We start from the raw sequence: 23,114 nt of genomic DNA, 5'->3' as shown, positions 1-23,114 counted from the left end.
TAAAATACTACTCACACAAAATTTCATGCTCCAAGTAATCTTTGTTTTCCTTCATAAACTGTATTCTTGTTCCATGAGTAACCTGTTTTTTCCTACCTCCCAGAAAAAGCAAGATGACCTAGATCTAGAGCTTTCTGAGGAAAAGTTCACTTCACCCTATATATAGCTTCTCCTGAAGTGTCTTTGTGTAGCTGTCATCTACTCAGAGCTGATAAACTGAGGAGAAAAGAGCTATAGTTTTAGGCAGAGGTAGGAAAGGAGGGTGTTTTGTCCTTCCTCTTTTTTTTCAGTTGATTAAAATATACCTTACTCACATGCTACTGTCTGGATTCTGGTGTGGTGAAGGCCAGACTTCCAAACTCCCAGCTGCAACACACAGAACTTCATGTCTCTGTCTCCTTAATGTGCTATGTCTGAATAATGACTGATTACTGCTTGGTTAACGAGTGAATTGGATCATGCCTGTGCTGGCAGGAGTTTCTGCAGTGGACTCTGAACGTGATATCCTGGGGTCAGTGTGTTCTTCGCTCTGGTTGGATCATGCAGATGGAGATTCCTCCAAGCAGCGCTGCTGGCGCCGTGGTGTTTTTATTGGAAGCCAAAAACTGGGAAAATGGTAGTAACAGCTATGTAACGGATGCTTCCGAACAGGCTGTTGGTGTTGAGGGATCGGACAAATGTTTCCACCTCAGGGTAACGAGTCAAACAGTGAAGAGTACTGCAGGCTGAGGAAAACATGTCCATCCCTTTTCTTAGTGTAAGGCATTTTTATAAATACAGGGGAGTTAAAATTTGAGTCCGTGCATCAGCACTTTGAGCTTTTGCAGCCTTTCTGGGGAGAGAAGGGTACTTTCCGTGTCCCTAAAGAAAGTGCTGCTGCCTAACGACACCACATACTCCTCTCCCGGGGCCTTCATTGCACTGGGGACGGGTGCCAGTGGAACCTGTCGGTGCTCCTGTGTTGGGTGTGTACACCTCTGTGGGGAAACTAGCATCTGCGTTTGTTTAACTTGATTTGAAGCAGGATTCTGCTCCAGCACTTAAAAATAATGGCTTTGACAGACATTGCTCGGGAGTGAATGCAGCCGAGGCCAAAGGAGAGGCTTGGGGAGTATCTCTGTGTTTGGTGGACCACAAGCTGCAACCAGGCAAAAATGTGGTGTGCCTCATGATTGACATTGTGTGCGTCCATGTTTGTGGCCCAAGGAGGTCTGATCTAACCATCTGCTGCTGCCAAAAGGGATTGCCTTGCTTTTCCCTCTTGCTTTTCACTTGCAGCCATGTGCTCCTCAGTCTCTTCCTGGTGGCTTTGGTGCTTATCTGATCCCTCAGTGAGTCAGCTCATACCCTTCAAGTGTCTGAAATGTGTTCTCTTACTGTTGTTTTCCTCCTATCAGATCAGTGAACCAAACTGACTTCCTGGTGGAGATTGGATTTATCTGCACTCTTTGCCATCTATATATTGCATTTTACTTTGACATCTCTGGAAAGGCTTAGAGCTGTCAGGTATTAGATGTGTGCTGTTACATCAAGTATTATAGGAGTTTTGGCTTTTCCATGTTGCAATTAAAGATATACTCGGACTTCACTGCATACCATGCACAGAATGAATACCTGATTCTGGTTTGGGCAATGAGTGCATTTGGGAATGGTCTGTACATGAAATGCAGTCAAAACTTTATTTCTAACTCCAGTGGGGCAGTGATTTCAGTTGGAGGGATTTTGCTGCTTCAGGACAAATCTCTGATGTAGACAAAACCTTAATTCTGTTTTTCTTTAATGTGATCTTTCTGGTTTAAAAAAAAACAAACAAAAACCAAAAAAAACCAACAAACCAAAACAAACCCAAACCAACAAAACATAATAAAAGAATATAAATCTGCCTACCACAACCACCACTGAAGATGCTTTGATGCTTTCCCTCACTATTTTCTTTTTTCAAGAAGCTTCATTAATGTTACCTAACAGTTCATGAATATGTTTGGTAAGTACAGGAATGGGTGAAGACTTTCACAGCCTGTTCATGTTGTGCAGCAGACTGTGATATCCCTTGGGACACAACTGACTACAGTAACATCATTCATCTGCATTGTGGGGTGCTGCTCTGCCTCTTTCCTCACACAAGCCTTCCAGTTATGACTCCATGGATGGTTTCCAAAGTCTGAACATAACTTGGCAAGCTTTGTCACTGCTGTTAGGAGTTTGATTACCTTTGTGCAAATGTATGTGAGGACTGCCAGTGTATGTGGCTTTTAATAAAACAACCTCCCTGTTGTCTAAAATGTTTAGAATTAAGAAATTATCTAAGTATGCAAGAGCAGAAGCGAAGCTGGCCACCTCAGTTTGGCTGTCCCGTTTTATATGTTGTGACTCCTTATTCTAGTTTGGTGTCCCTCAGGAGAGGCCACTAATTTCCTATTGAAGACAGTCTTCCTTAAAGCAAATTGAGGGACAAAACCCTGTTTCAAGAAATAAACTTGAGAATCAAATTTTGCTGCTTCTTCATGTGTCAGCTTATGCTGTGTTACCAACTCCTCACATTTCTGTGATAATGCCATACTCTTACATAGCTTGAACCCTCTTGCTCAGTACCTTTGTTTAGTTTTCTGGATTCAGAACCAGTAATGCTGAACATGAGCAGTAAATACCATCTTTAGAGTTTTTTTGGATTTCATGATCTAAGTCGGGTCAGGCTTAATTTTTGGCGTGGAGACCTATAAAAAAAGCCCAAAAGCCACAGGAGATGGGACTGCTGGGACAGTGAGGGACACCATTCCTTTTTGGTCACTGGTAAGCAAATGGCACAGCACATTGTCAGGGCTGTGGGGCACTGCAGAGCTGTAGGAATTGTTTTCTGAGTGAGACTGCTTGCTGCCACTAATGTTTCCTTGGTTTATTTCACAAAATATGCTGGCCAGGTTTCAGTTTGAATACAGTAACACATTTCAGCTGGACAGAATATAACTATTTAAATTAGACCAATAGCTATTGTCCTTTCTCCCTTAAAAAGACTTAAGGAACACATCAAACTGGAGTAAGATAGATATTTTTTTAAATCCTAGATGCAGTATGGTTACTGTGTTCCAGCAGTAAAGTGTCTGTATATCAACATAGAGTGCAGTAATCCCACGTATACTGGTTCACTGATGACCTTACGTTTTGCTTGCCACAGGCCAAATCCTTGCCAGTGGTGCAGCTGCCTGGTGCTACTCAAGAGACACAAGTGGGTTTGTAAGGCTGGATATTTCAGAATGTGCTAAAGTTCCACCAGCTAGCATATGGTCAGAAGAATAAGCTTCATAGAGGTCTTTCCCGCCCCCCCCCCCCCCCCCCCCAGCCTTGCCTTCACTCCTGCTTCTACCTGTAGATTGTGCTGCAGGAAATGGGGTTTGGCCAAGAACCTTTGTGCTTCTGCCGTAGGTGTTTTCTACCAGTGGATCAAAAACCCAGCAGAGATCAAACCAAAATTGCTAATGGAAAATGATTTTGTCCAAAAATCTATTTTCTCACTTTTAAAGCTTTTGCTTTGTTAGTGTCTTAAACTTCCAGGTGGGCATGACAGTGTCTGCAGACATCTATAACAGCTTCAACAAAATGAGGCTCAGATTTAATGAGCACTATCTTCCATATTTTACTTAAATTAGCTTTGAGTTAAATATGACAAGCATTATTGCTAGTTGTTACACTGCATCATAGATTATATTAATTTGGATAACAGCCCTGTTTCGTACGGTGTTGGAGATTGTGTATTAACAAGTGTGTGAATTGGACTGTTCTCTGGTGTCTGTGAACAAGGGGATATATGGATAGTTATGCATATGCTCAGTGAAGTTATTTTCTGCAGATAATGTATGATTTTTGCAAGATGCTAGTCAAGCTTTGCCCTTACTACTCCTACTGGGAGCCTCTTTTGATCAACCAAGAACTAAGGCTCAAGAAGCTTTTTTGCAATTCTAGATTATTTATGGTAAACTTGCACCTGTTCTTGTACTGAACAGATCTTTAGCTTTTTTCTGACGTTTACGCTCCTGATTTATTTAGAGATCAGTCCTATATCCCTTTCAGCCTTTGTTTTTCTAGGCTAATGCTTCTATTTTTATTTTGTTTGTTAGTGGATATGATATTCAAGCAACTTGGTTTTCCAGAAAAATGAAATCTGTCTCATCCATGTCAGTGAAACTAAAACAAAATAAAAGAAAGAAAGAAGAAAGATTAAAGCAGAACATATTTTAAGTGATTGAGGGATTATTGACTGACTGCTCAGCATCTTGCAGTGAATTTTGTTGTGGTGACTGACAGTGGAAGTCATAGACAAGATTTACTTTAAATCTGCAGAACATGTAGCTTGGAAGTCCAAGGGGCAAGCCCCTTTTCATCAACTGTTAGCCATTATCCCCTCTCACTAGGGTAAACCATACCACAACATGCTGAAAACCTCACCAGGAACGCAGCGTTACATGAAGTGATACAAAAAAAATCAGGACCAGGCCTGTAAGTTATTTCAAGGCTAATCTCTGTACAAAGATTCAGTGGGGCAAAGAAATTTTCTTCAACCTGCTCTTCCAGTCTGAAATTGCTCCATAGGGTACTTGCTGTACGGCTTTCAGCAGATTTCATTTGATGAACATCAGACTCATTTTTCCCAAAGTTCATGGAGAAATCCATGCTCAGCCCTTTTCTGCCCCCAAGGAAGTATCTAGAGCTGCCCATCTCCCAAAATGGTTTATTTCTGCTTTTACTGTCTGATTCAAAATAACAAATGAAAGAACAAAAAATTGTTTGCTGCAGTAATTTCTATTTGTGTCTTTACTGCAGTGGAGATCTGCCTATAGGAAAGGAGGTATCCCAAATAAAGACAAGAATTCAGACTTACCTTGTTATCTTGCCTGTTTGGTTCAGAGATTGCTCAGCAAATCTTTTAGTGTCGCCAGAGAAGCACCTTCCCTGACTTCACTTAACTGCAGCGATGTGTAAGGAGACAAAGTTTAGTCCTGTAGGTCCTTGGATGAGCAGCACTAAATGCCATCTGCTTCCCAAGCTACTACTCTGCTGCACCCACTGCCTCTCAGAGATGCATTTGAGAGGTGTCCTTTCGGGGACTGTACAGTGAGCTAAAAAGTCTAGAAAGATAACTAAAGTATTTCCATAGTAATATTTCTGCTTATGGAGTTAAAATCCCATCAAGAAGCTTATTTTTCTCTTCTTTTGTTTTAAATAATCTGATAGATTAAGGGTCTAGAGAACAAGTTTTATGAGGAGCAACTGAGGGAACTGGGGTTGTTTAGTCTGGAGAAAAGGAGGCTCAGGGGAGACTTAACTGCTCTCTACAACTACCTGAAAGGAGATTGTAGTGAGGTGGGTGTTGGTCTCTTCTCCCAAGGAACAAGCGATAAGAGGAAACTGCTTCAAGTTGCACCAGGGGAGGTTTAGATATTAGGATATTGGAAATTAGGAAAAATTTCTTCAGTGAAAGGGTTGTCAAGCATTGGAACAAGCTGCCCAGGGAAGTGGTGGAGTCACCATCCCTGGAGGTATTTAAAAGACATGTAGATGTGGCACTTGGGGACACTGTTTAGTGGCCAATTTGGCAGTTCTAGGTTAATGGTTGGACTCAATGATCTTAAAGGTCTTTTCCATTCTAAATGATTTTATGATTCTAGCTATTAGTTACACCCTAATGACTCCCAAGGTATCAAGGCATATTCTAGACTAAATGTCATAAATTAAACTTAAAAAACGCCCAGGGTTTTCCTGATGGCTGTTTTGCTGTGGCTATATGTATTTTTTTGGCACCAAATACCTCAAAGCTCAGTGTTACTCCATTCCAGTGTTTTGTCGTGACTGCAGTTTGTGTATAAACTAGCAAAACTTACTTTTGTGATTGTGTGGGTTGTAGCAGGATGTGGTTATTCCACCTTAAACATCTATGCAGGAGAATACAATAAGTAGAAGTATTTCTTTATATCTTCATAAAGCCTGAAAGAGTGTTGGTAGTATAACGTTAATGACATCAGGCTTTCATTTGTGACTCTGAGGGGCACTGAAAGTAGCACATACCTCACCTATGGTAGAGTTACACTTTGGTGCACGAGCAGTTTCCTTGTACCCATGTGTCTAAATCGGAGCATTTGAAAGTCACAAGGTAATGTTCTTGGGAAATTAGTGCTTTTCAATTTGTGCAGATAACCTTTGTATTTCCATGTGATCTTCTCAACTCCAGCCCTAAACCTGCATCCTGTCTCTCACTGTATTAGGTGTTCAGGGATTCTGGTGTACTTTACACAATGTGAAAGAGATCCCTCATTGCGTATGGATGAGCTAAGGCTGGAGATCTCCAGCCTTTGCAGCTGCTCTCGAACGGGTGTGTCAGGGTGAAATGGGGCTTTGTCTTCCAACCAGTCAGTCCATATTTGAAAAAATGACCTCTCTGTTTTCATGTCCCTCTTCTCAATCAGTTTTCTGTTCTTCTGGGATTTTGTGGCAGCCTGAGCCTTAATTCAGGCAAGTACTTAAGTAGGTGCTCAAGTGCCACGTCCCTGGTAATGTTTGAAATCCTTACTGAGTGTGCTATTGGGGTAGTAGTGGGGACATTTGTAGACCATACTATCTGATACTTGCAGTCACCAGGATGAATCCATTGTGGAAACCTCAAATTTTCCTTCAGAAAGCCAATTTCAGTGTAAACAAAGTTCTTACCACCTTCTGTGAGAGTGGATGTGAGCAGGGGAATGGCCTGACAAAACAGAGGTTTTTCTTCGTCCCATCAGGTCTGAACAAGGTGAGTCAGGAGCTGCGGTGGCTGCAGAGGCTGGGCCAGGCTCTGCGCTCCCTGTCCTCCCCCCTTTGCCCTTGCAGAGCCCTGAACCTGCTTCTGTTCCCTCTTCAAACCACCTACTCTGAAACCACCTGTACTGAAACGAACGCAAGTATTTTTGGTGTAAAACCAGCACAGGCAAGATCCAAATAAGAGTATTGAAAAAACAAAACAAAAAAACCCTCAAAAAGCATAGACTGAAAATGCTGAAATTCTGATTAGACAGGTGGTTGCTTATACAGTTAGTGATAGACATTGTATCTTATTAATCTGTGAAGCTGAATGTTTGCAGCTTGTCCTGGTTGTACCAGCTACTGGCTATATGTTTCATACATAGCAGTAAAATAAATGTGTGTTTTCTGGTGACAGATTAAAGAAGTGACCAGATGCTCATCGAACTGTCTCTATGCATTTAAAACTTTAAAATAAGTAGGAAAAAATAATTCTGGAAATATTTTGCTTGTATAACCAACTCCTGAGAGAGCTATTTATGATTTTTCTACCTGTTCTTGGCACACGTCTTTTTTTCTGTTAGAAGAGGTTTGACAGTTGCATGAGATCACACTTGGATTTGTGCCCTGTGAGCTTAAAAACGCAGAGTCACTGCTTGCGAGGACAAGACTTTGCTGGAAAAAATAGAAACATTGCCCTTGTGTTCACTTGCTAATACTGCATCAAGAAGTGGAACTTTGTCAAGCTTTAGTGTGCCTTAATATTCATAGAGTTGTTCGTTGCTTTTAGATAGAGCACTGCTTTAAAACACAGATTTAGTAATAATCATTTAATGCCTGAGACACTTCTTTAAGATTAATAAATGACCGGCTGAGATGAGCTGATAGTCTGAATTGGTGCCTCTGGCTGTTTACAGCTGCTGCTCATTAGCTCTGAGTTGAAATAATTGATGTTATTATCAAATGATGCTAAAAAAGTAGCCAAATTGGAGTTTTTCACCGAAATGAGAGATGGCAGAGAGTGTGTGCCTGGGAGAGGTGACCGTGTCCCCCATGCTGCAGCACCCCGAGCTGAGCCGAAATCGATTGTGTACAGCCCAGCAGTTCAGGGTGATGTCAGCACCCTCTGATTCAAACCCCATTTCCAGCTTCAAAATGTGGAAGAAATCACAGAAATCCCCCCAATGGTCGCCCAGGGTCTGGGGGAAGGGAGGAGCCCTTGGCTGGGTGAACAGCGGGGATGTCCTAGCCAAGTCGGCAGGCCATGGCCAGGGACACCCAGGATGACTGCACACACAGTCTCATAGTGTGTTTGAGGTCCCCTAATGTGTGGCAGGTGTATGGGAGGCTTCATTTGTCTGTGGCTTTCTAGCAGGCTAATGTAGAAACATGCTTAAAAAAAGTTGTGGTTAAGTTGTTGCAAAATGCAGCCTTGATTATATCCTTTAATTGGCCTCAGGAACCTCCTGGCTGTTTCTGCACAGTCCAGTCCCCTGCTGCATTGCCTAGGCTGAAGCTTCAGGTCACATACCTGGATCTTAGAGGCATCCACTCTGTGTTAGAAATTCAGATGCCATTAAGAAAATAAAAGGGCCTTTGGATCTGAGTGTACCATCAAACTGCCAAGGTGTGGCAGCTTCCTGCTTGAGCAAGCACTTGTAATTGAGGATGGCTTTGTTAAAAAGGCAATTAAAATTCTTCAAATTAAGTACAAAGTTATCATCAGCTGAAGTGTAACACAGATTTCCTGAGTTTTGAAACAAACCCTGCTGTCATGGGCTGCTTTGCTGACGTGGTCTCAAAGCAGGTGCCCCATGCCAGCAGTCCCTCTGCTTCAGGTTTTCTTGCTCTGTGGTTACGCAGACCCAGCTCATTACCAGCCCCATCTGCTTTTTGAAGCCCTTCTGCAATAGGACCTGGACCGTGACCACTTTTCTCCCCCAAGTCAACTATCCTTAGTAGAGCAATCTGTTTTCTCTCCTTTCTCTGTGGTTTGGCAGAGGTTTGCACTGTGTAAGAGTCCCACTCTGCTGAGTCCCTGTTTGCTGTAAGGCCTGATGGAAAATGCTTCATCAGGTTTCTGCATGGTTTAGCTGGTGGGGGGGAGCCTGTTGGTAGCCCACCTTCCTGGGCTAGCGCAGCTTGGCTGTGGTGCTCTACCTCATCAGCCACTCTTTACCTGCTCCCTGGTCAAGGGGAAGGTACTTGTCAAGGTTTGCAGAAACCCTCTCCTATGTTGCATCTTCTGTGTGTTTTGGTTGGGTAACAGGCTGTATCTCTATAAAAAAAACCCTACTATGTCCTCTTTCAGACCTCTTTTTCAGTGCTTGCTTACAACTGGGTGGCTACAGAAAAGTATTTTGTGTCATCGCGTAGGATAGTACATCGGGGTAGATGATCTGAGATAGCTTCTGTTGATCTGCCTGTTTGTTTTCGTTATCTGTGTTACCTCTTATCTGAAACTAAATTGACACCTCCCAGAAGACTGTACACGGGGGTGATGTCCTCATTCCAACTGGGGCTGTTGTGTCTATTTAAGTCCTGTTTTAGGAACTTGATGTATGAGAACTTGCATTTGATAGGATGGTTTTGGATGTGTGTTGAAACTTCCTTTAGTCAAGGCTGTTAAATTGCGTTCTGGATAGCCCTTTTTGCCCAGGGAGGATGCCTGCCATGTCATTGAATGATAACACCAAGATGACACCATATGCTGAGCCTAGAGATGAGATAATTCATCAGTTGATTTCTCTGATCCTTTTATATCCTACTCACTCTATACTCTTTTTAAAATTCATTCCTAGTTCTGCATAATATTTCTTTGCTATATGTTATGTTCTTATTAGTTCAAACAAGCACGTTTAAATATATATATATACACATCTATTTACACACTGAAGTACAGCCTGTATTTATACTTCAGCAGTCCTCCCCTGAAGGGTTGCTCGTGTCTTCAGCTTATATGCATTTTCGTGTTTACTCCCTGTTTTGGCCCTTTGTCCCCAGCCTTTCCTCTTGGCTAATTAGGGCCGATTTCTCTAATTTTGCTACCTTGTTCTTGAAGTACTCAGAAGGGCTATTTTGTTCTTAGAATTGCCTTCAAGCTGACCTAATTCTTGCCAAAAGATACATTTTAGCACTCTTGCTATTTTTCAAGTGTTTGGAGTGAGGATTTCACAATTGGCTTAGGTTCCTGACAGGGGCAGTCCTCCATTTTCCTCTTGGCTGCCTGTTCCCAATTTTTTCAGTGGCTATAGTGATCGCACAGTTGATGGTAACGGCTTGTTTGCTTTTTGTGAGCTGAAGAGTCAGTGGGATCAGTGTCCTTGCAGCCAGTGCCTAGAGCCCGTGCGAGGGCAGTGGCAGGACCTGGGTTCCGAGGCAGTGCTGTTTTACACCAGATGGAGTCAGCTGCACCCTAATCCCCAAATTCCCTGAAATGACACCAGGAGGTGAACAGGGGCTGTGTGTGCCTAGCTCGGCTGTGCTGAGTCTGTGGGTCAGTAGGCAGTTCAGGGCATAACATGCACTATTCCTTACTCTTAGCGTGTTACGTTGCCTGCCTGAAGTCACGTATATGCTTATACTCTTCATCGGGTGTCTGCCTGTCCAGTAATCCATATCAAGCTCTTCACATAAGGGACTTGCGTGGACTTGTCTGAGCGATGCAATGTTTTGGAGGTTATAGGATGGTAGATTTGAGCCAAGCTCATGTCTCAGGAAGCAGAAGCGGGTGTGAGCTTCAGCTTTTTTGCCTGCTGTACCCTGAGGTGAGTCAGAGCCTCTGAGTGAGTGGTTTGGGTGGGTGTGCGTGGGGGGGATGGTGCCTGGGACAAATCACATGGGACGAGTGGGGCAGGTTGTGAGCAAGTCTGTTTGCTGCACTGCATATGGGACCTGGCATAGCGAGAGTCCAGGCTGCCTGCAGACTTTAGGTGTTACCCAGGATGATCAACACTAGCATTTTTAGCCGTTAGCCCTTTGATTTGCACTGTAAACAAGTTGCATTGATTGATGCTTACCCTTTCCAGAAAGTAAATACGTATCTGAAGGAAGTGTGAATGATTCTCCTATTTCTGTGTGGACTGTTAGTATTCTGTCAGCTTTTCCATTGTAGCTCCAGTGCTTCCCCTGTCTCTCATGCTTGAATGCAACCTCCGAAAAACATGTTAACTGGATTCGTTTGTTTGGGGTGTTCTTTTTTATTTTTGCTTCCTGCTAGCCAGCAGTTCCACAGCAGTAAGTGAATGGGACACAGTAGATTCGCTCTGTACCTTTCAGTAGAAGAGACAGTCTGAGAGATTCACTTGCTTTCAGTCTCTTCTGCTACAGGACCATTTTCTTCTTCCTAAAACTTCAGGTTTTTATTTGTTATTAAATCTGCTCCTCATTTCTCCAGCAACCATCTTGCTTAAACCATAAGTGCTGTGTTTAACATAGCCATAGCACTGTAATAACTGTCTGTGCTTGCCAGGCCTAAAAGGGCTTTCTGCAAAGATAACCACTTGGCGTACGTAGGAGAGAACATGTACCAATAACGCAGATGTTGTGGTTTCCTTATGGGGTAGGATGATCCACGTACATGTGCTGTTCTACCACCAGCTGCAGAAATGACTGCTGGCCCCTTCTGCTAGATTTTTTTTCTTTACCCAGCTGCTTTGCTTTGTAGTCCTTGGGGTGTACAAGTCTCAGGAGGCTGCATTTTGTGCCTGAGTGCTCTTAATTTAATGTTTAGGGGGAACTGTTCTTTCCTGGCTTTGTTCACTGCAGCAACTTGACAGAAAAGCATGAATTTTTGTAAATTGTTTATGGATCTTTTCCCTCCCTATATAAAAACCACTATTAAACAGGCTAGGAGCTGTAATAAGAGGACTTTGTTATCTCAGGAGTTGTGGCCTGATGCTGTAAGTGGAGCTGTTACAGGGGTTGTCTGGAGGGATGGAGTCAGTTCTCTGATGAGCAATTTGATGGTCTGGGATGTGTTAGTGTATATATGTTACCCACTTTACTGAAGAAATTCACACCCTGATGTTTGATGGGATCATTGGAGAAAGGAACAAGGACAGGTAAAACTGACACGAAGCTGGTGAACAAGAATTCAGTTAGTGGAACTATATGCAAGGATATGGTCCTTGAGTCAGAGGAACCTGCTGTGCAGCCTGGAAATGTAAAAACTGTCTGGTTGTGTCAGGAGATTGTGCTTCCAGGGATTAATTACTGCTTTTTAATTACTGCTTTTCCCCTACAACTCCTCCTTGCTAATCTTTTGTATTTAGGTTTGCATTGATGGTTAATCAAATTTCAGAGCAGGTGACTCTACAGAGCAGCAGGTGATTTCCGTCTGCCAAGTAGGGCTGGGTTTGCACGGGCCAAGCTGAAAAGGGCACCGCCAACTCTTTATCTTGGGAGTAGGTAGCCTTTTTGGTTTTGTGTGACAGAACAGGTAAAAAGCTTGAAAACAAAGTCCCTTTCTCTAATAGCCCTTGTCACTGTCTAGGAAAGCAGCAGGCAGGATGCATCTAGTTTGTACCTCCTCTCTCTCTGCCCCAGCCCTATTTTCGGTAGCAAAGCTGAGCTGAGGGGACAGGTGATATTTTAAGAGTCGGCAGCCAGAACTGTCTTTCCTGGTTGCTTATCTTTTCCAACTCTTCAGATACATTTGTTTCTCAGTAACTCCAATGGAATAATTGTGAAAAATGCAAAGGACAATTTTACAGTTTTAGTAATAGTTTAAATGAGGCTATGCCATCACTGCAGAAACATCCTGGCTTTCACAAAAAAACACCTCCCTCTGAAATGATACATGACTCAAACCAGGTGCTGCTGCTTAATTGGCATAAGAAGCTGGAGAAACGCAGTGCAGATTCTGTAGGTTCCTCTTCTCTGTTGCAGACTGTTTTCTTAGTCTGTTGTTTTATTAATTACTGACCGTATCTACAATGCCTAATTCCTGCAAGGCCAGAATTCGTACTGATCTTCCCTTGAGAGTGCCCTGGTGGGAGGTGTGTACGAACCTGAGCCCATCCCAGGTGCAGGGGGGCCCTTGCTGGGTTTTTGAGCGTTGCTCTCCTACTGGCTGTGGACCAGTAAGGTGCTAGTGCACATGTTTATTTCTGCATGAGAATTCTCTATTTAATATTTAAATGATAATTGTGATACTCATAAAACTAAAGGAAAAACTGAGATGTGAAATTTTGTATGTTGTGGGTTTGGTTTTTTTGTCCTTCAGTGCTGTCAAATCTATCAAGGAATATATCAAAGAAAAGTAACGTGATTTTGTTTAAAATGGCCACGAACAGTTAAAGTTAGCACCCTCCAGCAAGCAGTGGTAGCAGAACAATCCCTTAATAAATCTTAAAAATGAAGTATACATTTATTAGCCTTAAAATTCCAGATGAATCAAGTATACGTTCAAAATGTAAATTGTGTGATCAGTCTCCTTGGGGAAGAATGTGGGAGTCCTGAGAAATGCTAGGACTTGGAACCCTTTTTTAGAGGTGAGTGTGTATTTAGTAGAGTGGTGCAGTAAATCTGTTTTGAAACATACTATTATTTGTTGGGAGACAACTACTTGGATCTTAACACTTTTCACATATACATAGGTGTTAATTTAATGTTTAATCTCCTTTCTGGCTATATTAGAATAGAATGGTTTGGGTTGGAAGGGACCTTAAAGATCATCTAGTCCCAACCCCCCTGCCATGGACAGGGACACCTTCCACTAGCCCAGGTTGCCCAAAGCCCCGTCCAACCTGGCCTTGAACCCTTCCAGAGAGGGGGCAGCCACAGCTTCTCTGGGCAACCTGTGCCAGTGTCTCACCACCCTCACAGGTGAATTTCTTCCTTCTATCTAATCTAAATCTGCCCTCTTTCAGTTTAAAACTGTCACCCCCCATCCTATCCCTGCACCCCCTGATCAAGAGTCCCTCCCCATCTTTCCTGTAGCCCCCTTTAAGTACTGGGAGGCCGCTCTAAGGTCTCCCTGGAGCCTTCTCTTCTCCAGGCTGAACACCCCCAACTCTCTCAGCCTGTCCTCACAGGGCAGCTGCTCCAGCCCCCTGATTGTCTTTGTGGCCTCCTCTGGACCCACTCGGGCAGGTCCATGTTCTTCTGATGTTGGTGCCCCCAGAGCTGGACACAGCACTGCAGGGAGGGTCCCACAAGAGCAGAGCAGAGGGGGAGAATCCTGGCCTGGCCACACTTCTCTTGATGCAGCCCAGGACACGGTTGGCTTTCTGGGCTGTGAGCACACGTTGCTGGCTCATGGTCAGTTTTCCATCCACTAGTACCCCCAAGTCCTTCTCCGCAGGGCTGCTCTCAACACACTGTTATATCCAATATTACTGTTAAGTGAACAGGGTCTGCTAGACAAACTCATGCTTTAGATTCCAGCTTGTGCCAGAACGGCTCCTCTTGTGCGTGCATGTATGTCTGATCTGGTTGTCTGTCCCAGGTGTCCCCTCCAAATGGGAGAGGTGAGATGAGGGGATTTCTCTTTCAAAAGAACTTTTCAGTGTAAGTGTTCAGCTATCGCAGCTATTTGTACTGACTGGCTACCTGGAAGCAGGAATATAAAAGATTGGGTAACGATTTCATTACAGGATGTTTTATAGCAACTGGTATTCAGCTTTATAAATGAACTGTTCTCTTCTGTATGGCAGAAAAAGGTTTTTATAGTTGGCAGGCTGCTCGTAATATTCTAAGGATTATTAAAATAAGCTGTAGTTGTCGTATAATGCACATTATAGCAGCGAGTGGTTTTACATTAATATGTCTTGGGGGAGGATATTATTTCAGAATGTACATTCACATACCGATGGAGTTTGAGTCTTTTCACCCAGATCAGAATTGCATTCACAGAAAAGGCCCCTGGACCATCATCTCAGTGAGTTCCTTATGAGTAATAAAGTAGCAAGAAGAGAAAACTTCATAAAATTCATCAGGGATTTTGCAAAAAAACCCCAAAAAGGACGGGTTTTTTTCTCACCTCCTGACTTTACGTCTATAAACTGAAGTTGTGGTTGTCTAGATTAGTTATTTAGGCTTCCTGCTAAGCATCTCACCTTAGAGGTGAGAAAACTGAGAAGCAGCAAGGCTGGAAGATTTGCTTAGTGACAGTGAGGTTTGCAATAGGCAGCGATGTTGCAGGGCTGTCAGAGCTGCGGAAAGGCCAGGCCACTTGTCAGGTCAGTGTTCGAGGGCTGGTGAGCAGCAAAGCATATGTGGCCCTGATACAGCTGTATGTGAATCACTGCAGCTGCTTTCACAGACAACACGTTTCAAGAAAGACATTTGCATATTGAAGGGATTTCAAAGAAGAACTGTGGGAATGGCTGGGGAAATTCAAATTGAACTGTTGTATTTGCATTAATTAATTAGGCAGCAACCGCAAGGAGCATAAGCACTATACCTACTGGTATTTAAAAAAAATGTAAAAAAAGACTTAGGATCAACACAGCTAGGAAGATGTTTGACTCCTTTGTCAGACTGAATTAACAGATATGCTGTTGATCAGGTCTTAAAAATGCAAATAAATATCCCAGGGTGAGACACGCTGAGAGCATTGGATTAGATGAGGAAGAAAATTTAGAGATGGAAACCAAGCAAAGCAGTCAATAGTGGAAAGTGGGGGACTGTAGACAGGATCCCAGGGACAGCAGTGAAGCTTTAACCTCTGGAACTGTTAGCTGCTATGAATTATTCATCTCACCTTTGACCTTCCTGAAAGGATAATTTGTGCATGTTGGTGCAATTATTAGAAACAACAACCAACCAAACAAAAGCCCTGATAACACTGCTGATATGTGGTGTAGAGAGATCTTAAAATAATCTTTATCCAGGGATTAAGAGTTTCTGATCTACCACTGACCTGTTTTCAGAGTATTACAAATTCATTGCACTTGCAAAAACAAGATGAAAATGCTGTAAAACAAGAGAAAAGCAGATTTATGGCAGCATAAGTAACCAAGGTAAGTTGCATTGATGAGAACTTCAAACTGAAAATCGTGCTTGATGAAACCTCCGTTTTCTAGGTGAGAACCCAAGATGTGCTTGGGAATCTGCATGCAGAAACACAGTGTCTGGGCCTTTTAAGCCATGTGTGAAAATGTTTATTTTCATTAGAAGTGAAAAATGCAGACCTCCAGATGCCCTCTATGATTTTTTTTTTTTTTTGTTCCCTCCCCCAAAGGAGGAGGAGCCAGGGTGAGATGGAGGCACAAACCCCGCTGTAGTCCTTGAGTCTAAATTAATGCTGTTATTTAAGGGCTGAACAAACATTAGGAACAAATGATTTCTGTGCACAGAAAGCCAGGGAAACTTGTGCTGACACCACCTACTTTATGAACAAGAAAGAAGTTGTGTATCTCCAGGACTGCAGCCATCTGAGATGTTTCATCATTACTGAATTCATATGGGGGGAAAAAATAATTGATTAAAGCAAATTAAGTGCCAGAAAGTGATTTTTTTTTTATTTCATTGCTATATGCTAGTATGTGGTTTTGATTATTTGTTTTGGCCTTTTTAAGCTTTTTTTGCATGGAGGAATAGAGTTAACATGAAATTTCATTGTAGTTTGAAATACCTGACATCTTTATTGAATGATAAATAACATGGACTTTGGCTAGAAGTTCAGTATTTCGTAATTTTGTCTGCAAAAACATTTTCCCTGGTAGATAAGGGAAAAAAGTGAGACACCAGAGCAATAATTTCATGCTTGTCTTTGGAGTAAAATAATAATTACTTGGGTAATACAATCTTTTTATATATATACGTGTCAGGGGGCCTCTAGCAACAAATGGAAGGTGACTGAAGTCTTGAATCCTCATGTTGTTACCTTTGAATATCCACACTGGAGTGAGTGGGACCTTGGCTTAATGTGGGTTGATAAAAGTAGCCATTATAAACTGTGAAAGATTTGCAGAGGGGTGCTAAACCCTCACAGGCAGGGCTGCCCTCTGTCCTTACAGGCGTCTTGAAATTATTGTCAGATGAGCTTAACTTCTGAAAATGCTTCAGACATTTGGTAGTGGAGAAATGAGAGGATGCAGCTGCCAGCGTGGTGGTGTGGCGGCGGTGTGCGGGGCCAGCCCGGGTATGTGGTGGCTGGGCTGCCGGGGGCTGGAGGAGCCCAGCTCGACTCATGGGTGGTGGTCAGGGTCTAGGTGAGGGAGTGCTCTGTGCAGTCTACTCCATCTCTTACTTTGGCCCCTCTGGGGATACTGAAGGTCACTTCAGTGATCTGAGTCAGAGAAATCTGGGCTCTCATACTCTTATGAATAAATAGTTTATACCTGTATGATTCTAAAAATATTTTAAACACACCTTTTTATCTGTTGGAGGGGAGAGGACTGGTTTGGAAAGGTTGGTGTACCCTATAATTTGACTCTCTGCAATGTGTGTGGCTGTGTTCATCCATTTTACTGGTATGTTTGTATCCAGCAGACTGCTAGCTCAGTTTGGGCAGGCTTTTAATAGTAATCGGGAGGCAAGATTGAAGTGCCCACCAGACAGCGTGTTAAGGAAGTGCACTGGATCATGGGTATTGAGGGGTCACTCTTTTTTATTTACAGTAGTACAATTTATGCATCTTTCACAACAGCTTGGCAGCCACACCAACCCCAATGTTTTATACTCACAGCATTAAGACCATGTCATGGTGAAAGACAGCACCATTTTCACCCGGAGTTACTCATCTGACAAGAGATTCTTGTCTAGTATGTGAAATTGTAGAAGCCCACAGCTGGCAACTATAAATTCCGGCCTTAATTGGTTATGTCAGACACGTAGCACAGGGTGGTGGCTCTGCGGGGAGGGAACCTGAGACAGGAGGCCAAAAGGAGGAGTGTTTCCACACAGCGCTGGCGGCTGGGAAAGCATTTGTGTATTTGGCATGGGAAGGGGGCCCAGGGGACCCATCTGGCACCTCTTCTTCAGGTCTCCGTGGGGAAGACGACACCCATGGGAGAGGGGTACCACAGTAATGCAGAAATGGGTTCCCCAAGTACACAGTCCCTTGGTGGTCGCTCGCAGCAAGCGCCTGTAAAAGACTAGGACGGGGGAATGAGGTTTCATTCTTGTTTGGTCTATTACAGGCTTACAAGTTGTGTTAACTTATTGTCCAAGACTTAACCGAAGCAGTCAGTGGTTGGATAGCGTGACTGATTTCTCATTTCAGAGTTGTCCAAATGTGATAGTTTTAACTCACAACAGATTCTTACTTAACTGTAGTTTCCTTTTGCTGTATAATTTCTGCTGAGATGATCAGTTTGCTGTTCTGCTGTAGTTGTCACTGCTGCTTTCAGACATTTTGAGAGTTTCTTGGATCTTTTTTCCTCCTCCTGTTTTTGTGTTTCCCTTGTATTTCTGCATTATCACTTGCAGTCATGGTTTTGCAAAGGGGAGCTGTATTAAATACAGTAGCCTCCCCTGCTTTTGCCCTTATTAGCACCAACCTGTCCTTTTTTTCTCAGATGGGAAGGCGGATGCATCTCCAAGCTAAGTGTTCTGTACGTACGTCTTTGTAACAAAGGAGTTAGCAATAATGTCTTCTGCTACTGATTTAAAGAAATGTAGCAAAGCCTTGGGGAAAAAAAAGTGACTGATAGTTTGTGGTGTTAAGTTCTTGAAACATAAAACCAGGACCAGGCCCTGTCTCAAGCCGATCTGTTCAGTGCAGATGTTTGGCAGCATTTGGGAGGGCAAAAAATGCTTTATTTTGCTGGCAGCAAAGGTTGCAGAGCCACTTCATGAATGTTGTTATATCTGACAGGTCATCCCTAGCTTCAGCTGGTGCTTTTCCCTATCCAAATGATGATTAGAGAATACTTCAGGTAATTTAAACCATTAGAAGGCGGCTGACGTAGAAGAAATCTGTGATTCCATGAAATACAGTTTAGAGTAGTCAGGAAATTAATCAAACGTACAGAACTACTGGCATTTTGTGTTTTGAACCTTCTTACAATTCCTCTGAGTTCTGCTAGGAAATCAGAGGGGGAAATCCTAGTGTGGCTTAATTAAGAGAAAACTGTGACTTTTACCCCACAGCTGAATAGCAAGTGGTAGGCACTGTGTTAAAACAATTGCCAGGCAGACTTGTATTTTTGATTAGCATTTCTTGTAAGCAAGGATTTCTGCTGCTGGGCATCCTCAACACCAGCTGGCAAGAGGCTGGTGCTCCTTGGGCTGCCTTTTGGCCTTCTTGGAGTCCTGTCCTGTCTTTCACTGCTAGGAAGCATAGCAAGTGGAAAGAAGAATTGCCTTATGAGGCTTTACAAGCGCAGTATTACGTGTGTTAAACCCCGTATCTGGACGTTGCCAGGTGTCAGCTGAACGCTGCACTAGACCATCGCCAGAACAGGCCAAAAGGCAGCGAGGAAACGGAACGTGCTGTGTTCCTGCTGCTGGAAGTACCTGAGCTGCCCACAGCACTCCACGCTCTGTAAGGACACACACGTTTTTGAAGGTGGCTGCTCTGTCACGGAGAGCGAAAGCCCACATCTTCCCCACATGGGTGAGAGCGAGCGGGAGTCTGGCGATGGGAGCTCAGTTGGAGGTGATGGGTGCTGCATCAGCGCTTCCTGCCACCCAGCTGCACACACTCCTGCAGGCTGCTTGGTTTGCAGCAGTGTTCTCTGAAACATCAACTCTGGCATTTTCAAATAGATGAATTGATGCTGTTGTGTCTCTGATGCACGAGGTTTATTTTCAGAACACATCTCTAAGTTGATTTTTTTTCTGCTGTTTAAGGAGTACTTTTAAAATAGGCCTATTGCAAGAAACTGTCTCCCTATTAACAGTAGATTTATGGCTACTGGCCAATACTGTCCTAATAGTATCTCCTGTTCAAAATTGGTATTTACATTCAATTAAAGTGCTTTAAAAGCAAATAAAATAAGTACATGGTAATATAAATGTTAGTGAAAATATCTGATCAAAAGTTTGTTAATATTCAAAAGAATCTTCTGAGAACGTGGCAGAGGAATGACTACATAATACTTACATGTTGCCTATCTTTTGTTTGGGAAATATGTACTTAAACATACAGCAGTTGAAGTCCAGTTTGGGAGAACTTGTAAAATCATATTAATGTATGAGAACAAATGTAAAACTTGGATTACTTAAGGTATTCTTTTTATTGTCCAGGTGATGTTTTTTTAAACACACAAGAATTAAATCTACAGTTCTGGATTGGAGTTTGTGTGGCCCAGAACAGTTCATGTTAATGTTATTACAGAACCGATAAAACCTTCCTCTCTAAAACTCTTTAAGAATAGGCACTGTCCTCATCTTTGCAAATAATTCTTTATAAATGTTAAAAAAAAAATCTACTTTTTGTTGCAAATACTGGGGGTTCTTCCTCAGCCATTGCGTTGTTCAATTCGGTATCTTAGCAATTCACCAGGTGCCTGTAAGGTTTATTTGCTGTCATATGGAGTTTCTTGTACATATATTTCATGTATGAACAATTCCTGGAGATAAAAAGCTTTTGCAGAGAACAACCACAAACAGCTCCTTGCTCAAGATACTGGCCTCAATTCTTTATCCCATTCTCAATATAATTATAGCCCCAAAATTGCAAAGTAGGAGTGGGAGATCATGCAAACATTTGTAGGACTAAGAGGAAGAGTTAAAACACATTGCCTACTGTGTTATGAAATGCTAGGAAAGCCTCTGTGGGTTTTTTTTTTAACTGAAATATTTTAATTTTAGGAGCAAGTCCCTGTTCCTGTTTATCACCCGACTCCTAGCCAGACTCGGCTAGCAACACAGCTGACGGAAGAGGAACAAATCAGAATAGCGCAGAGGATAGGCCTTATTCAGCATCTACCTAAAGGAGTCTATGACCCTGGAAGAGACGGCTCCGAGAAGAAGATCAGAGAGTAAGTTACAGAAACCGAACTGATGTGGCTGTTGCATTGGTTTATGATATTGCCCTGGGAAAACCTGATCTCGTCCTCCTGTTTTTGCTCTATTTTCAGGGACTGTAATTTAATGTAGCTCTCTGAAAAACATAACCATGCAGAAGGCTCTTGCTCCTTATCTTCACTTGTTTTCCTGTTACAGGTGAAAATTAACGTTCCTGACCCATGTGATTTATGCCCTTATAGGTTTTTTCCTCTTTATCCTCTTTTCATGGGGAAATAAGCTCATACTACTTCTTCACCCTTATGGCTCCCTTTTACCATTTCTAATTTTATGCATTCTGCTGAGCTGCCTCTGCCATGCCTACAGAAGGCTTCTTGCCCTCACTAACATTGTAGTATGTGCCCATGGTTACAAAGGAGATGCCAAAGAAACCCAAGTGCTTGGTGGAGCCAGCACTGACAGAGCTAAGAACTCCTCACAGTATCTAGAAGTACTAAAAGTTTGTTTGACTCAAACATATCCAGGTGTAGCTATTACATTGCTTTTCATTTCCAGTGTGGTAACAGCAGCTTAAATATTTTCTTTTTTTTTTTTCTTCCCCCCCCCCAGATGTGTCATTTGTATGATGGACTTTGTTTATGGGGACCCTATCCGATTTCTGCCGTGCATGCACATTTACCACCTGGACTGTATAGATGACTGGTTGATGAGATCCTTTACCTGTCCATCCTGCATGGAGCCAGTGGATGCAGCACTGCTTTCATCATATGAGACTAACTGAGCCAGGGTTTCTCCACTGAACCTTCGAGGAGACCATCCACTTTAATGGGTTTGATCCTTTTGTCATTCAGCCCAAAGAGCCAGGAATTAGGAATTAAGATCATGCACAAAGTATACATTTCCTAATAAATAAATAAAAAATATTCCTGAATGGCTGCAAATATTGGAAAAAAACATAGTATTTTAGAGACTATAGAAAAGTAGGTTGTTATTTTTAATGTAAAGCCTTGACCCACCATTGTCTTTTAATGTTTGTTCTTACACCCATATATAGGAATTGTGTAAAGTGTTACAGCAACTGTAAATGTTTAAACTGCGTGTATCCAATTTTATTAGCAGCGAGATAAGAGTATTTTTTTCCTAAATAAAGTAACCAGTTTTGTTCTGATTCTTTTCACAAGTCCTGGCATTTGGGTCAAGGCTTTATTGAAATCTACATTTTATAACACTGGCACAAAGAAATAGTTTTAAGCTTGTTTGCACAGTTCTTTTTCTTTTTTTTTTTTTTTTTCCATTGGAGATGGAATTCATTGCCTTAGGTCTTTTTAATAGTGTATTGTTATTGTTGGGCTGGCTCTATGCTTGAAAACCAGTTTATTTATAACCTGTTAAAAGTGCTATATTTTGTTTGCAGTTAGGAATATACAGACTTCAAAGTGATCTCCTAGCTTGTAAGCAAACTGAGATGCATTATCCCTTTTCTACAAGTGATGTGGAATATGAAGATACGAAACAAGTCCTACAGTGAAATTATGGTTTCATGTTTTTTATAACTTGCTTCGGTTTTGATGAAACTACAGTCCTTACACTTTAATATGTCACCTTTAACTCCATCAGGTTAAAAGTGGGCCAGACGGACAATAAATAGTTAAGCTGCCATGACTGAAAAAAAATATTTGGAACTAATGTAGCGTTAGCGTTGATCACTTATTCTACTATTTTCTCCCTGAAAATGGTTGTCTTGGATCATAGCAAATGGATATTGCATCTCTCATTCTTGTAGTTCTTAGGTTATCAGAAGTTAAGAATAAACATACTGTATCTCAGTCTCCTGTATTAAATGTATCTGTTGAGCCCTGCTGGCTGACACATCAGTCCACCAAACAGATATGAAATCAGATATGAGAAAAATATATTTTGTTTTGCATGTAAATTCGAAGTTTATATAAACACAGACTGTCATACTAGCAGTTGAGGGGGGAAAACAGTACTGCTATAGCCAGAATGACACAGCTAGCTAATTTCTGCAGCAAACAGTATGTGCTTGTTAGGAGATGGTCTAGCAAAGATTGTAGCTGTAAAGACCTTTTATCCACTTAGCATGTTTTTCTTTCTGTTTTTCTCCCCCCCCCAATGTACTGTGACTTTTTCAACACGATGCTGATGATACATTAAGAAGTCCTGGTCTTGCAAAATGAGATGCAATCTCAAGTCAACCACAACACATCAAGGAATGTTCTTGATTGTTTTTCATATATAGTTTGAGTACTTGATACAACAAGTTTTGTTTAAAGACCCACATACTTTTGAAGACTTAGGGTATTTACAGTATAGAAGAATTGTGCATGTTATGGATAATTTTTGAAGGGTTGGTCAGCAAAATGTAGAATCACCATGTTGATTTATTTATTATTGCTGCAACTGACAGCAACCTCCTCTCTTAGAGAAGAACTCCCAGTAGCAGTCAGAAGGAACTGAAAGCAGTC

General features: G+C 42.2%; 1 protein-coding gene across 1 annotated transcript in view; it reads left to right on the top strand.

Moving 5' to 3' along the window:
- Positions 1 to 22,454, top strand: part of RNF11 (ring finger protein 11) — a 33,613-nt gene extending 11,159 nt beyond the window's left edge. The window contains exons 2-3 of the mRNA XM_074876080.1: positions 20,473 to 20,642; positions 21,238 to 22,454. Of these exons, the coding sequence (XP_074732181.1) occupies positions 20,473 to 20,642; positions 21,238 to 21,409 (342 nt within the window). The 3' untranslated portion in view covers positions 21,410 to 22,454. The remainder of the gene's footprint in view (positions 1 to 20,472; positions 20,643 to 21,237) is intronic.
- Positions 22,455 to 23,114: the final 660 nt, after the last annotated feature.

The sequence above is a fragment of the Strix uralensis genome, chromosome 8 (genome assembly GCF_047716275.1).
Source record: "Strix uralensis isolate ZFMK-TIS-50842 chromosome 8, bStrUra1, whole genome shotgun sequence".
Taxonomy (NCBI): Eukaryota; Metazoa; Chordata; class Aves; order Strigiformes; family Strigidae; genus Strix; species Strix uralensis.
The sequence above is the reverse complement of the archived record's forward strand: the minus strand, read 5'-3'. Positions and strand labels throughout refer to the sequence as shown.